Raw genomic sequence first — 17,252 nt, forward strand, 5'->3', positions numbered from 1 at the left:
TGTCCCCTGCACCTAAAATTTTTAGGTCAGAATGCATGGTAGTACACACACGGGTAGAGACACGGCCGTGTGTCTTAATCGTATGGTGGACACGGCCTAGCACACGGGCGTGTGTTCTGGCCGTGTGTCCCTAAATGCATGATGACCTCATAAACAGACTGCTTCAATTTTTGGGCACGGGCGACAACACGGGCGTGTCTAAGCCGTGTGAAGTACACGGGCTAGGGACACGGATGTGTGCTCGGCCGTGTGAAAACCCTTGTAGGTTCGAAATGAGAAATAAATTCAATTAATTCCACACAAGTAAGGGACACGAGCGTGTCCCAAAGTACACGGGCGTGTGCATTGCCTCCACATGGGTGTGTGAGGCTTAACCTAGGAAATTTTCCAAAAACTTTCTTAAGTTCTCGATTTAGTCCCAGATTCTCAATGCATATTTTGGGCCTCGTAGGTCCATAATAGGGACATTATAAATATGATTGACTGGTTTTAATTTAGACGAAATTTTTATAGCCCAAATTTTTCGGAAATGTCTTGTTCGTGCACAGTAATGTCCTGTACCTTGTCCCGGTCTCGAGTACGGGTAAGGGGTGTTACACAAGCTTACAAGTGTGATGCGTGTAATTTGGGGCTTACTATATAAGTTTTAACTTGAAACTTTACTTAGCAAATTTTGTTGTCCAATAGTGTGGTACAGGAGTAAAAAATTGTATTGCAGAATACCATGAAATGTTTTCCCGTAAGTAAAAATTTGTCTCCCACTTTGTTGAAGAAATTAATGGGTTTTAAAAACGACAGTCATGATCGTAAATCAACAAACCTTAATAATATTAGCTATAACCGTAAATTAGTGAGTTGTTTGGAGTAGCCATAGTAAATCAGCTAACTCGGAGAAGATTGTTCATAATAGTAAATCAATGAACTTAAACTGTGATCGTAAATCAGCAAACCTTAATAGTATCAGTTGTGATCATAGCAATAGTAAATCAACTAACTCAGAGAAGATTGTTTATGACAGTAAATCAATGAACTTAGGTTCTGATCATAAATCAATGACCCTTAATAATATCAGCTGTAATCATAAATCGGTGATCTGTTTGGAATAAAGATAGTAAATCAACTAACTTAGAGGAGATTGTTTATGATAGTAAATAAATGAACTTAGGTTGTGATCATAAATTGGTGAATCTTAATAATATTAGCTATAATCGTAAATTGGCGAGCTGTTTGGAGTAGCGATAGTAATCAGCTAACTCAGAGAAGATTGTTCATGATAGTAAATCAAAGAACTTAGATTGTTATCGTAAATCAGTAAACTTTAATAATATCAACTGTGATCGTAAATCAATAAGCTGTTTGGAGTAGCGATCGTAAATCAACTAACTCAGAGAAGATTGCTCATGATAGTAAATTAATGAACTTGGGTTGTAATCGCAAATCAATGAACCTTAATAATATCAACTTTGATTGTAAATCAACGAGTTGTTTCATATATTTTGTTGTTTCTTGTCTAGGCAAGTTAAACAATATTTGCAAAAAATGTAATTTTATTGAAAAAGAGAGTATAACGTTCATACATAATATTTTTTAAGTTATGCTTGCGAAGAGAGAATTAATGCCTTGCAACTTTAACTGGACAAGGGTGACAAAACTACATCAACAGTATGAGTTACTCCAAACTGCATTAAGGAAAAAATATTTAAAGGGTGATCCTATTATGTTGAAATAGATAGGGAACAAATATAGGGAACACAAGCTTACATTAAGGCAATCATATTGAATACAAGATAGTTGCTTAATTAATAAAATAAAATAATGTAACTCTAGTACATTTTACATGTAAGAACATGTGATTTAATGGAAAAACTTTGATGTTACCAATCTCACTTAAGATAAGATCCTAAATATAGAACAAAAATATAGTTTGACCCACATAACTGACTCCATGTAATAGAAAAGTTGTGTTTTACATATATATACAGAATGCAGTTATTGCCAAGAATGCAACTATTGCCAAAAGAATTACCATCAAGCTACATGAAACACTTAGAAAAGATTAAGAACTGTCCAAACATTTTTTTAGCCCTTCTTTACAAAAGTGTCAGCATCACATGTAAGAATGTATTGAAAATACATTTGTGGTGAAGAACAATATAGCCATTGTTTTTTTCCCAAATGATTGTTAAACACAAACAAGCACTTATAACATAATCCGAAAGCCTACTTGTGGTTCAGATGCTTCTTCAATGGAGTTTATTAGCTAGGAATGCACACATGAATGCATATCAAATAATTAAACTTAGGTTTATAACCCTTATCAAAGTGAATTTACAAAATTACCCCTAATATTTTAATCTTTATGCAATTTAGCCCCTAAATCTGAAACTTGCAAATTAACCATTTTTAACTATCATTCATGCTAGCTGAATTTCTTAGGGTTTCTAATCAGCCCATGTTTATCACCATTTCAGAGCATTTCCATAAAATTTTACTATTTTAACAGTTAAATCCTTAAACATTAAAATTACCAAAAATCACTTAACAAAATACTTATAATTAGCTGTCAAACTCATGAATCTATCAATTAAGTTGACAAACACACTTAACTCATTAATGGTAGGTCCCTAAACTTTTAACAATTTCACAAATTGACCCCCGAGTTAGCTAGATTAAGCTAAAACAACTTTAAAAACATAAAAATCACTAAAAACGGGATCAAAATCACTTACCATGCATGAAAAAATGTTGACCAAAGCTCTCCAATTTCTCTAATGGAGGATTTGACTATGGGAAATTAAAGGAAGAAGATGATGATAATAGATTTTGTCATTTTTTGTTTTAATTACCAAATTACCTAATTATAAAATTAACCTTTAAAAATAATCAAAATTTCACCAAAACCAAACCACAACTATCCGCTATCTAATGGTATGGTATAATTACCATTTAAGTTCACCAGTTTACTTTCCTATATCCATTTAACATCTTTAGCTATTAGAAACTAACTTTTGTAGCCTCTATGATTTAGTCCTTTTTACTAAATTAACTATTTAAACATTAAATTTCTTAACCAAATTTTAATACGACCCTATACTAACCCTATAAACATTAAGTAAATAATAAAATATTGATTCGCTTGTCGAAATTGTGGTCCCAAAACCACTATTTTTGACACCACTGAAAACGGCATGTTACACTCTAAAGGGTTCTAAATTATATTTAAGATTTTGATCGATTTCACATGAGTGAATAAACCCCGTTGCAGCCTCAGTCACAGGTTCTATCCCAGCAACCAAATGACTCATCTACTGCAAGTCAAGCCTAAGTTCAAACCCAATATGGAGACCAGAGTAATTCGTCCACACTCACCGCACCATTGTTGATACACAATATCAACAGAAGTAGAGAAGGAGGTGGAGGGAGTTTTAGTGAAGAAGCAGAGAAGAAGAAGATAGTAAAAATAGAGTATCTGGAGTGCTCTTCCCCCCAAGAGGGGTTTTTAGAAATATATATAGGGGGTTTATCGGGTCGGGTTATTTTTATTATACTTGTATAAAAAGCTCATCTACTTGAAGTCTTAGTAGCATAGTGAAAAACTCCAGTAAAATTAGAATTACCATTGTAGTTATTGTAAATCCTAAAGGATAAGAATGTGTAGAGTTTAAGTCCTTTAGGACTCTCATATTGTAGATAGGCACTACCTTTAGTTGTTGATGTAATTTCTTATCACTCAATTGTAATTCTTTAAAGTAATAGAATACTTTTGAAAGCATTTATTCAAACACTGATTGTGTTATTGTTCTTTTTTTCTTTTTCTTTTTTTACTTTTCTATTTGATACAAGTTTCTTTATCTTTACAAGTTTACTTTCGCTTTGTTTTTTGTGCCTTGGAGAATTTCTACTAGAATTCTTATTTTCTGGAGTATGGATGACTTTAGACAGATTTAAACTCAAGAAATTGCCTAAGGCCGTACGGTTTTCCAAACTAAAATTTTAGTCCCGTGACACTAGTATGTTGTACTCAACAACAAAATTTGGGCTCTCCTTAAGGAATCAATTGATCCCTGAGGCACGATGAAAAAAATATAATAAATATATTTATTAAAATTTTACATAATTATTTATTACGTATTATATTCGAGTTTAAAATGAATAAAAATATTATAGTAAGATATAACTTACTTTATATGTAAATTTTTTAAAAATAATTTTAGATATGAATTCAACCCAATAAAGTATGTTGCTTTTGGGGTGAACGGGTATTAGCAAAAGAATCTCTCATCTTCATCAACGGTTCCTTACCATTTGCCATCATTCAATTGGTTGTTTTGCTTTCTCTAGGAGATTCTAATTTCTTGGGCACACAAATGCTTAAAAATATATATATATATAAAAGTTAAGTTATTTGAACACCAATCCGAAAAAAAGGGAAGACAAATATATATATACAATGAATAAAGTGGCTTTGTCAAAAGGAATCTTTCGCATGCCTTGTTTTATCTTTTTCCATCTCGAGTCTTAGGTGAAGGACAAAGTCTTGAATAGGTGGGGGGCACTTGATGGATGATCTTGAATTAAATTGATTGCTCATTATTCACATTTGCATTTGCATTGAGAAGGAATAAAGAGAAAAGATCTTTGTTATTCAATAAATAAAGCTAAGGAAAATCTTATGAGACTTCATATTTTAGTGACAAATCACCTAAAAATGTTTAATGTTATAATAAGAAACTTATTAGGTTTAAAACAATTTAGATTTGTGTTAGGTTTTAAAACTCAAGGTGTGTGTGAAACTAATGAGATATTTTATATGCATTTGGTACAAATCCGAAGATTGCATTTATTGTAATGAAATTAAATTTTTTTAAAAGAGTGAATTTAAATTGTAATTTTTACGATATATAAAATATAATTTTTTACTTTAATAGTTTATATTTTTATAATTTTAAATGATTAAATCAAATTCTTACATTTTTAAAGGGTTAAAGTACAATTTTATCTTTACTAATTTAAAATTTTAAAAATTTTAAATTACCTAAATAGAAAATTTTTATTTTAAGAGTCGATCACTGTTAATACCCCTAATTTCACTCGAGTGAAGTTGGATATATGATTGAGCAACATCTTTATTTTAATTCAATTTCAGTGTAAGTCACTTGGTTGATTTTAATATTAGAATTAAATCAAAATTAAATTTATATGTAATTAAATTTTAATTTGTTTATAGATCAAATATTTGTAAAGAAAAACAAACAGCAATAATTTGGCAGGTTATCTCCGCTCTCTAAATATTAATCTAACAAAAGATTTTCTTATACTAAAGCCCATTGCACTTGTGGGCTTGAAAAATAATTTTTTTAAATAATTATACTTAAATTCATTTAATATTATATATTAAATTTGGTTTTTTTGTTTTTTTTGTTTTTTACATTTAACCCAACTATGTTGGTGTTAGGTTAACGATTGACATTAACTCAGTCAAAATTTTAATATTGGTATAGGTTGAAATAAATTAGAAATCGTGTGTGGGTGAAAACAATGAAATTAAATAAATAATTAGTTGTCAAGCAAGTTATACAATTTTCGTTTATTGTGAATTAAAATAGTTAATGAAAGTGTTTGACTACAGTGACTACTACGACTCATCATTGTGAAAACTGTGCAAAAAAAAAAAAAGAACACTAATCTTTTTTTACACAGTTTGGTTTCCATGTCTTTAGAGCTTAACTTAGTGAGTAACTCTACTATCTTTAATCACCAATACAACAAGTGAATCATACTCTATGACTTGTATAGAGATACCACCTTTATACCTTAATACTGAAACATTCACCTACAATCCCTCCCCCTGAAAACTTGGGCAGTAAATACTCAATATTTACAACCCAGTTTGCACTCTTTCAAAAAAATAATTCATTAATGAACAGATTCAAGTGCTCTCTATAAGCTCTCATACATAACTTAGACAATCCTCATAACATATACCAATTACGGCTTGCTAACATAGAATCTAAGTGAATAATAATCAACTTGATAAATGACAAATGTAACATATTTTAGTCTCATTCTTAATGAATTTTTGGATGATTATTCAATTTAAAATGGTGAATTTTATGCTCCTAATCCTTTAAATTCATTTTTTATACTTAGAAGGGCATTTGGGAGCAAAATGAGCAAAAAACGAGCAAAAATCGAAAAACCAGAGCAAGTTTTAGAAGCCACACAGGTTAGTCCATTCCACACAGGCTGGACATATGGCCGTGTGAGTCACACGGGTTGTTGCGCAGCCATCTGCCAGGCCGTATTAAAATCGTAAATTGCACTCCAAACACACGAAAAAACACAATTTTTAGGTTTTTCAGGCATTCTAAAACCTATATATGACAAATGTAATAAGATGTGAGTAAGTCGTCATAGAATATTCAAGAAAACAATTCGGAAAACACCATTAAAGCTGACTTTGAACCAGTTTTCCATCAAGATTGAAGATCTCTTTTTGATTTCTTTGAAGTTTATTATGAGTTTCTTTGTTTCTTGTGGTTATATTGTCTTTAAGATGTTTTTAATTGTTATCATGAACTAATTTTCCAAATACCTAGGAAGATGAACCTTAGGATGGATTCTGTTATTTAATTTCTATTTTACACAATAAATACTTGGATATTGTTCTCAATTATGTGTGCTTAATTCTTGGTTTGATATTTCTAAATTATTAATCCATATTCGATGTACTTAAATCAAATGAGGAATAGACCCTGTTTAAGAGTATATCTAATATAATCGAGTGGAGTTGCATGCAATCCTAGAAATAGGATGACATAAATCTACCAAATTAAAGTCAAATCTAATAGGGGGATCTAGATCGAGTTAATGCGATAATAAGGGTTTTAATTAGAAAGATATTTCAATTAATCAACCTAGAGTCGGTTGCTCTTACTCTCGAAAGAGTTATTAGTATAATTTAGGAATTTCTACAGATCAAGATACTAAGTGAAGAAATTGTTTAATTCAGATTGATAATGATAGATGAAATCTAGATGGATTCTTTCCTAGATATTGTTTCTCTTCTTGGTTGTTAATAATTTATTTTCCTGATTTGTTCGTTATCATGTTATTTAGTTAATTTTAGTTTTAATCTATCTCTCCAATTTATCGGTTAAATAATAGAAAGACAGTAATTACTAATATTTTTAATTAGTTTACGAGTGCATCACAACTCCTTAAACATTCGAAGCACAATATGTCGAATTGATTCACTCGGCACTAATCTATACTTCAATAGCCTTGGATTAGTTTCCATAGAAAGATTATACAATCTTCAAATATGGTAAGTAATTTCACTTCCTCAGTGCTAGTTACAGTGGCATTTTCAAGTGCCACTCACCTCATTCAGCACACCTTACTTCAATAGTAACGATTAATGAGTGAGTTTGTAGATAAATGTAATGAAAGTAGTCAACAGAGTTTTAAATTTACAAAAAAATAATTAACGTTAGTATAAATTTTTTTACTTTTTAATTTGATTGTTTCGTATTTTTTTTCAATTGAATTGATGTTCGCTTAATTCATTATACCATACTCTATTAAGAATCTGGGGGAGGTCAAAACGAAATTTTAAATTTTGGGGTCAAAATATAACTTTACCGTCATACCAACTTATAATTTTATAATTTGTAAAGAGATTTAAACATTACTCGCCCATTGTATTTGTCTCTGATTTTGAGTAGATAGCAACAAGTAGTAACGTTCGACGCGTGAACTAATAGATAAAAATGGAAAGGAAGTTGACAGATAAACATTCACTTTACTAAATAACTAATATTAGTATAAAAATCCTTTATATTTAATTTGGATTGATTTTATAAATTTTTAAAATTTAAATAGTGTCGGATTAATTCGTAAAATCAATGTGGTAGATGACAAATATCTATAGATGCAAGGGTATCATTCGCATTTAAGTAACATTTTCTTGGATTTGAAATAGAAAATCTAGGGTGATCTTTTTCTTACCAAACACATATGTTTCTTAATTATTTTATGACTAAATTATCTATTACAATAATGAAATAACCGAAATACCCCTCTAACGTACTTTTGACAAAGCATCCCCTATTCATGGGTCAACTATTTATGGTCAATTTTTTACACCTAAACAGTAATTTCATCCCAAAAAGTGGAGGAAAAAAAAACTAAATAAAAATTTTAAAAAATGTTCATATTTTCAACAGTTCGCCGCGTGGCCTTTACGGAACCTATAGATTATTTACAAACATCACTGAGTTAAGACTACCGAGTCACCGAGTTATATTCTTATAAACTTTAAAAATACGCGACGATCCGTTCGTGAAAAACAGGCAGCGAATCTTGAATCTCTTTTATACTATATAAACATGTCTGGTTGGTTATTGTCATGTTAGAAAAAAGAGAGAGCGAGAAAAAAAAAGAATAATGGAGTTGAACATGGATGTGGATTTGGTTTATGTACCAGAAACTGTATCTGAGTTTTTGAAACAAGCTTCAAAGATCAAAAATGGGTTTCAAAGATTATGTAAGATTAGTGATTATGTTAGAAGATTGGAAGATGAGATGAAGAAAATTGATGCCTTCAAACGCGAGCTTCCTCTTTGCATGCTTCTCTTGAAAGATGGTATTTTTTTTTGTTTATTTTTTTTTCAATTTTTTCCGGGATTTAATTTGATATTTTTAATGGGATTTTAGTGATTAAGAGATTGAAGGAGGAAGAAATGATGTGTAAGGAGCTTGGTGATGGATCAGTGACCATTGATGAAGGAAATGGAAAGGTAAACAAGGAAAACGATGGCGGCGCCGGCGACAAGAGGAACTGGAGGAGTACTGTTCAACTGTGGAACTCTGATTCCGACAACGTTGATCAGAACAAGAAACCAAACAAAGTTCCAAGACTGAAACTGGTAATATCCTAAACCAAGTGTGTGATTTTAATCTTGTTTTATAGAACAGTATTTACTAATGTTTTTAAGGGGATTTTGAGTTTGACAGAGAAGTGAAGAAGAAGAAGAAGAAGAACAAGATATGTTTGAGGACCCAATTGAATTTTTTAATAACAAAAGATTCAAGGGACAAATGGATAAGGACAATCTAGAGCTTTCTCTTATGACCCCAAGTTTTGATTTGGGTTCTTCCTCTCCTTCTCATAATCCAATCTTGAAGATCAATGACAACTGCAAAACTGGTTTTGGTTCAGATCAAAACCAAACTAAGTTTCAGACCAAACACCAACAAGATATGCAGAATTGTAAGAAACAAAGACGGTGCTGGTCACCTGAGCTTCATAAACGATTTGTTGAAGCTCTTCAAAAGCTTGGTGGTTCAAAAGGTTAGGCCTTTACAAATAAAGTAATCAAATTTTGATGTATTTTATTTTATGTATGGTTGTTATCCAAGTTGAACTGAAAAGAACCCTTTTTTAGGACCAGGAATCTGATTCTTTTGTTGGTGTCTTAATGGTTTTTTGACAGTGGCAACTCCTAAACAGATTAGGGAATTGATGCAAGTTGATGGTCTTACCAATGATGAAGTGAAAAGCCATTTACAGGTACCATATGTGAAATCTTAGACTTTTGATGGCCTTGTTTTATGTCCTTTATGTTTGTTGAAAGAAATTTTCGTTTGTGCAGAAATATAGACTTCATTTCCGAAAGGTTGCTTCGGATTCATCGGCTCAAAATCAGTGTAATGAGAAGATGAAAGCAAACATTTCTGAGTCTGATTCCCCACAGGGTCCACTCCGAGCCGGCGGTTGGACTAAAGGGCTGTCGAGCGGGGGCAGCGTCGTGGAGGGCGAAGACGATGAGAAATCCGATGGGCGAAGTTGGAGAAGCGGGGTTACAAAGACTGGGGAGATTGAGCATTGATGTGTATAAACAGATAACTTTTGTTTGTTCCCATGAATTTTGCTGAAACGTGGGGAAATGGACCATAATAACAGTGACTTAGGGAGATTTATAAACAGATTTTTGCAGATAGCATTCTCCATGGATTAAGTTCCTGGTCTGCTACATGAATTTGTGTAAATTCATGATATTGGATTTTTAGAAACTAAAATGACCATCTTTCACAGAGTTTTTCTTTCATTTAGGCTTTAAACTCAATTCCTTTTAGAATTTATCTACTTAATATTGGGCTTATCCAGTTGATTTTCAATTCGGATTAAACAGGTTTAAAATTTTCTTGGTAAAGGTGGGTTTGGATGGACGTGCGTTTATCATAAAAATAGCGACGACGATAAGACAAAAAGTAAGTTAAACGCATAGTACTATCCATTCAAACTCACCATAAAATATTTTCATTGCGGTGAGTTTCAAATTTTCTTTTATTTTATAGTTTATGTTCGGAATTTATAAATATCCTTCTCAATAAGGTTATCTCTAATGTTTAAACTTATAGAGTCTCCCGTTAAGAGTAAAATTTGTCTTACTGCAACCAACTATTTGATAAGTTTTGATTATTTTGGGTTTAAGTAATTCTAGTTTATTAACAAGGTTTTCTAAGATTGAAATATTCGAGTTGAGGTAATTTTTATTTGGATCATTTTGAGTTTAGATATTTTTTAGATTAAGTCCTATTAAATTTGAATGGATCATTTTGAATCATTTCATGTTTGGGTTTAATTCATTCCGAATTTGAGATCAATTGGAGTTTTTAGATTAAGTCCTATCAAATTAGAATTATTCTTGATACAATTTTATTATCACTCAAAATCTTTAAACTCTAAAATAAAAGAATAATACAAATTTAAGTATACTCTAATTCATATCTTTTCACGTATTATAACATCAATAACGTTAAATGATTTAAAAGACTCGAGTAGGTTTGGATGGATAAAGGAGTGTAGTATGATTTATTTAACTTATTTTTTGTCTTATGATATAATATTTTACAATATTTAATCTCACTACGACTAATATTTTTACATTAACTATAAGTAAATACACAAATCATTCAAATATATCCTCAAATCAATAAATTTAATAATTTTAAATTTAAATAATATTCCATATTTAAATTTCTGCAACAATCCACTAACAAACCCTGGGTGAGTGAAAATAGTCATAATTTGCAATCATTGTTTTTGACATCCATGGATAGAATGGGGTTTGAGTGGAGATTTTACTTCATGATAATATATCCTGCAATAGTGGTGACCCAATTCAACCACCCCTAAAATTTCCATCTTCTATAAGATTTTATTTGCAATTTTCTTACCTCATCCCCAATAAGTGAAAAGACTGGCATGTAACCAAAAGTCAATGGCTCCTATTTTCAAATCCAAGTGTCAACAAATTTAGACCAATTACCAATTGATACTAAGTTATGTCATATTATTACTTAAAATTTAAAAAATATATATTTTTAAGTGATTATATGATATATTCTTGAAGTGTCACATATAATATCTTAATAATTAAATTAGTGGTTGAATGGGTTAGACTATTGGTTCTCGATTCAATCGGTTTGATCAATTCAACTACTAAACCAACAATAATTAAAAAAATAAATTAAAAAATCATTAAAAAATAAAATTGTTAAATGTTAAATTGATTCAATTTGTTCAACTATTGGTTTTTTTGTCCTAGTTTTGAATTTGTACCGGTTTTGAGTAGTTTGTAATTTAATCGATTCAACCTCTTTATTTCGATTAGTATACAAGTTGATATTTGATCCAATCGATCTGATTAACTAATTCAATCATATTCTAAGAACACTAATCACATCATCAAATCTTATCAAAATCCAAATTGAGGGACTAAAATAAATTACAAAATTCAGATATCTAAATAAACTTAATTATCAAATTAATAACCAAAAATTATATTATCCCTAATTTCTTTCGCTGTGATTTAGAATTATTAATTCATCATATAAAATTTTTATCTAAATGGCCCTCGTATCTGTTTACCTTCTTAGTAGAAGCACTATCCAATGGACGGTAAAAAATTGCAAATTAAGTATTATTTCATTCATTCATTTTATTTATTTTTACATATTGTAGTTTAAAATTTAGGTTTATTATTTTGGTTAGTATATTCACACTATATCTATATGATTGTTATCAAAACTGAATCCAACTGATATGTTAAATTGAAAATAAAAGATCATATCAATAACATATAATCGCAAATAATTAGAACTATTTTGAAAACAAATCCAATTAAAAACTTGAAGATCACTTTTTTTGTTTTTTTTAAATTGCCTTTTAATTTTTAACAAAAAATTTGATTTTTTATTAGGTTTTAGTTAATTTTTATCTTTGTTTTTAGGCTTAATGATTTAAAAGTATTTCGAACTTTTCAAAAAAATCAATTAGCCCTTTGGAATTTTTTTACACTCAATCGAGCCCTTAAATTAATAAAACTGGTCAAATAGGCCATTTGACTAATGATGGCTGTTACAACATTAACATATCTGTTAACAGCGCTGATGTTGCGCTCCATGTCAAAAATAGTTGCTAATGTACTGCCAGGTCAACAAAATATAATAAATTCATTTTTTTTAAATGAAAAATAAAAAAAAATATTTTTATTGGAATGAATCTGGATAAATGGTTGTCTAGGGTCATTCATTTCAAAGCTTAATTTTTTTTTAAATATATTTTTTAAAATTATTTTTTAAAAAATTTCATAAAATTTTAAAACATTATTAAAATTTATAAAAATTTTAAAAAAATTAAAAAATAAAATCTATAACAGTCTAATTTTCAATGGTGTCGAACCCGGTGATTTTGGAACCCATTTCTGATGATTCAATTCGTGAATGTTATTATTTAATATTTACGAGGTTAGTATAAAGTTTAATTGAAGTTTGGTCCCTTAATTTTGTTAATTGGACAGTTAATTAAAGTATAATGACTAAATTGTAAAAATGGTAAAAGTTAATTGCTATGGAATTTTAATTAATCAAAGAACCAATTGAACCATTGGATATTTTTCTATAATGCAAAACGGTGGTGAGAACCAATTTTTGTAACACCTAAGCCTGACCTAAAAGTTATGGCCGGATTATGAAGGTTACATTGATAAATTAAAAAACTTTAGCCATTTGTTCTTGAAACACATCTTATTTTGGAAAACGCATGGTCAAAAAATATTAATTTTAGCTAACCTTTTATGCGTTTTTTAAAAAATCTCATACTCGAAAACATTCATTTTACAATAAAATCACTTAATTACTTACTTAGTATAGTAGCGGAAAATTTTCAAAGTTTTAGTTTTGAAAACCAATTTCTAGTTTGATAATTCGTACGATTTTGTAGTTTTATGTTTAAAATATCAAAATCCAACAAAATGATTTTATGGTATTACTCAAAAAATCAATCCGAGCTCTGTTGCGTTGTCTGATCCTAAATTTGCTGATTATCTAATAAGTCAAAAAAAATTAGGAGCCCCTACAAAGTTCAATGTGTAACTTAGCCCATACATACAGAATAGATAACAAAATCACACAAAAGTTAGAAATCGAATAGAATACACAGCATGTCATACTATGCAATGCAACATAATAATCAAATCAAATACAAAAGGCATGACATATCATGCGATGCAACATTTAATACAAAATCGAAAAAGATCCCACCCCCATCTGCTACACACCATCTCCATCCATCCCTACACACCAAATATGGTAATAATTACCCATTCAACCCCCCACACTTATAAGTGAGCATATGTCACTTTTTAAAATAGTGCATTAAGCTGCCATAAATAATGCGGTAATCCACTAGAATCACATAAGAATGGTCAAACCACTAGAATTGTAGTCAAGCTACCATAAACAGATATGTGGTTAAACTACCAGATCATTAAATTGCCAACACTTCCTCCATCACATCATAATCCTACCCCAATGCACATGCAATTATTATCCATATATCCAGATGCACACATATCATAAATATTTTACACATCAGAACATGCTAACATGCTTTTAGAAGTTAAACATACAAAAGAAGAATATTGGATTTCATATACAAAAGTCATAAATAACACATAATAGACCATACGAAGTAGCTAACCTCGAAGCGAACATCAAACACAACCTTAACTAATTTTTACTGAAAATGGGCTCACACGGCCTATCTGGCCTAGCCTGTGTGGCCTACACAGTCTAGCACACGTCGTGTGGCCTACACAACCCATTTAACCTAGTTTATATGGCCATATGGCCTGGCACGCGGCCGTGTGGCGTCAATAGTAGGTTTTTCGACTTCATGTCATTAATTGTTTTTATGAGCTCAAGTCATACACTTGGTCGTTTTTTTATGTCAACGCAACAACGAGGATTTTAAAACCTAAAATGACATTAAGAACGAACTAATTAGCAATTCTCGTACTAACTCCAACTACTAATTCAACAATAAACGAAAATTCAATCGACTTTAACACTAACAAAATCAGCCTCTACAAGGCATTCGATTACTTGCCAAGATTGAAGCAACAGTTTCTAAGGCTCACTAATCACTGAAGGAATGTTCGTCTCAAGATTTTCACCTAAACATACCCAAAATTAGTTAAACTGATATCCTACAATCAACTCACATACTTCGATATAACAATTAAGGAAATTAAATAGAGGAAACTTACAATCTGAACACCTTAACCACCCACAACCACTGATGATTGTTTTATGGTTCACTAAACTAGACTATGATCACGATAAAGGCAAGCGCACCTATCGAATGGTAGTAAAGCTATAGTGAGTCCAGAATATCGTATCCACAAGGACTAAAAGTACTAGTATTAACTATATTTCTATTATTTAGCCTAAAATATAAGGGATTTATTTTAATCTAAAATTAACTAACTAATTAACTACTAAACGCGACAGAGAGTGAAGAAAATAATCGAATAAACCAATAATAAAGACAATACCCAAAGAAGAATCCACCTAGACTTCACTTATTATTCTGACTCTGAACCAAACAATTTATTCACTTGTCTTGATCCGTAGAAATCCCTAAATTATGTTAATATCTCTTTCGAGACTAAGAACAACTGACTCTAGGTTGATTAATTGAAATCTCTTTCTAATTAAAACTCATATTGCCGCATTAACTCGATTTATAGATTCCCTTAGTAGATTTGACTCTAATCCGACAGATTTATGTCGTTCTATCTCTAGGATTGCATGCAACTCCACTTAATTATGGTAGATTAACTCTTAAACAGGGACTTTTGTTACACTGAATAAGCACATCAACTTGAATTAATATCATGAAAATATTAAAACAAGTATTAAGAACACAAAATTAGGAACAAGAACAAGTATTTATCATTAAATTCAGAACATTAAATAATAAGATCAGTCTTAGGTTTCATATTATCTAGGTATCTAAGGAATTTAGTTCATAATATAAAAGGAAGACATCTCAAATTTAGAAAAATAATAAGACATGAAAAACCCAAATAAACTTCGAGAGAAATTTGAATGAAGATCTTCAATCTTGACGTGGATCTGCTTTTGAGACGATACCAACGGCTTCCTTCTAGTAATTTCTACTTTCTGCTCTGCGTGCCCCTTTAGGTCTACTTCTGGTGTGTTTATATAGACTTTAGAATGCTCAGAAACCCTAAAATTTGGCTTTTTTCGCGTATTTGGGAAACAATGATCGATATCGACATGGGCTGCCACATGGGCATGTGGCTAGCTGTGTGGCTCACTCGGGTGTATGCTCTGCCCGTGTGGAAGAAGTTTTGGCCGTGTGGATCTTTAAATCAGCCCATTTTGTCTGTTTTTGGCCCGTTTTCTGCTCCTTTTGTTCTTCTATGCTCTACTAAGTATAAAACATGAAATTAAAGGTTTAGGAGCATCTAATTCACTAAATTATATGATAAACCATCCAAAAAATATGTTAACTATGTGATTAAAATATACTACTTTTATGGTTTATCAACCATACAAAGGAAAAACGAAATGGGTCGACAGTCAAGGACAACTCAAAGTCAAAATGGCGGCAACAAGGATGAACAAGGAAGAGAGATTAAACCAAAACAGAAACTCACCACAGAAGAGGGAGAAAATTTTAGTATCAATCGAATGGAAAATTTGCAAAAAAAAAAGGAAGAATTTTGCAGTAACAAAGGAACTAATGTGAAAAGAAAGATAGTGGGATGTAGACTGCAGTTTGGAGAGATTTTTGGGAAATTTTTAAAAAAAGAATTTAGCAAAACTACCCACATCCCCACTAATCAATTTTTTCCAAAATTCTATTTTGACCCAACTACTAACCACATGGAGGCACACTTAGGGAGAACCAAAAATAATTTTTGCATTGCACTCTTAAGATTTAAACATAATACTTTTAAATAAGCTGAAGCCTTACTATTAAACCAACAAGCTCATTTTTGTTTATATTTGAGCAAAAATAATATATAAGCTAGATGTTCAAAGATAGAGGTTGGAACAAAAATGGTAAAAATTCAAAGGAAGAGATTTACACACAAGATCTCAAACACACATGACTAACGCTTAGCCACTACAACAAATTAAATTTCTTAATATAGCTCTACTACATTTATTTAAAAAAAAAGGCGTGACCACTCTCAGTTCACCATTCCAATTTCTACTAACCTGATTTTCAGGATATGACAACTCTCCCCTCTTTATAAGAATTTTGTCCCTGAAATTCATGTTGTCACACTATTCAGTCAACCACAAAATTTGTAACTTCTCAATCCAAACTGACCAGCACACTTCTACTGTGCAACTCTGATTCTGATAAACCATAAAAGTAACATGTTTTAATCCCTTACTTGGCATGTTTTTGGATGATTTATTATGAATTAGTGAATTTGATGCTCCTAATCCTTTAAATTTATGTTTCTATACTTAGGTGAGCATAGGTAAGTGAAAGGAGCGAAAAACGAGCCAAAATCAGACAAAAAAAGCTGTTTTCAGAAACCACATGGCCTGGGCACTTCCACATGAGCTGGGCACACACTCGTGTGAGCCACACGGGCTAGCCACACGACCATATGCTAGCCCATGTCAATTTCGAACCCTGCTTTTTTTTTACGTGGAAAAACCCAATTTTTAGGGTTTCTAATCATTCTAAAGTTTATAAATACATATTAGAAGAGGATTGATGGTCGTAAAACTAACTAAAAATTTGACTAAGGCAAGCGCTCCTATCAAATAGTAGTATGGTTGTGGTGAGACCGGAAATATCGTATCCACGATGACTAAAATTACTAGTAATTACTATCTTTTTATTATCT

General features: G+C 31.0%; 1 protein-coding gene across 1 annotated transcript; it reads left to right on the top strand.

The window, feature by feature from the left end:
• The first annotated feature begins 8,259 nt into the window (after positions 1-8,259).
• On the top strand, positions 8,260-10,083 carry LOC108481791 (transcription factor HHO5-like). The gene is made up of 5 exons (XM_017784874.2): positions 8,260-8,647; positions 8,719-8,930; positions 9,019-9,355; positions 9,498-9,574; positions 9,657-10,083. Exons 1-5 carry the CDS (start codon positions 8,449-8,451, stop codon positions 9,891-9,893), a joined length of 1,062 nt encoding a protein of 353 aa, XP_017640363.1. The 5' UTR covers positions 8,260-8,448; the 3' UTR covers positions 9,894-10,083.
• Positions 10,084-17,252: the final 7,169 nt, after the last annotated feature.

This window comes from Gossypium arboreum, chromosome 2 (assembly GCF_025698485.1).
Source record: "Gossypium arboreum isolate Shixiya-1 chromosome 2, ASM2569848v2, whole genome shotgun sequence".
Lineage (NCBI taxonomy): Eukaryota > Viridiplantae > Streptophyta > Magnoliopsida > Malvales > Malvaceae > Gossypium > Gossypium arboreum.

Excerpts from the sequence above, each read along its gene's own strand:
- LOC108481791 (XM_017784874.2), top strand. The coding sequence starts at position 8,449 with ATGGAGTTGAACATGGATGTGGATTTGGTTTATGTACCAGAAACTGTA. Across the intron at positions 8,648-8,718 it reads CATGCTTCTCTTGAAAGATG|TGATTAAGAGATTGAAGGAG; the intron begins GTATTTTTTTTT and ends ATGGGATTTTAG. Across the intron at positions 9,575-9,656 it reads AAGTGAAAAGCCATTTACAG|AAATATAGACTTCATTTCCG; the intron begins GTACCATATGTG and ends TCGTTTGTGCAG.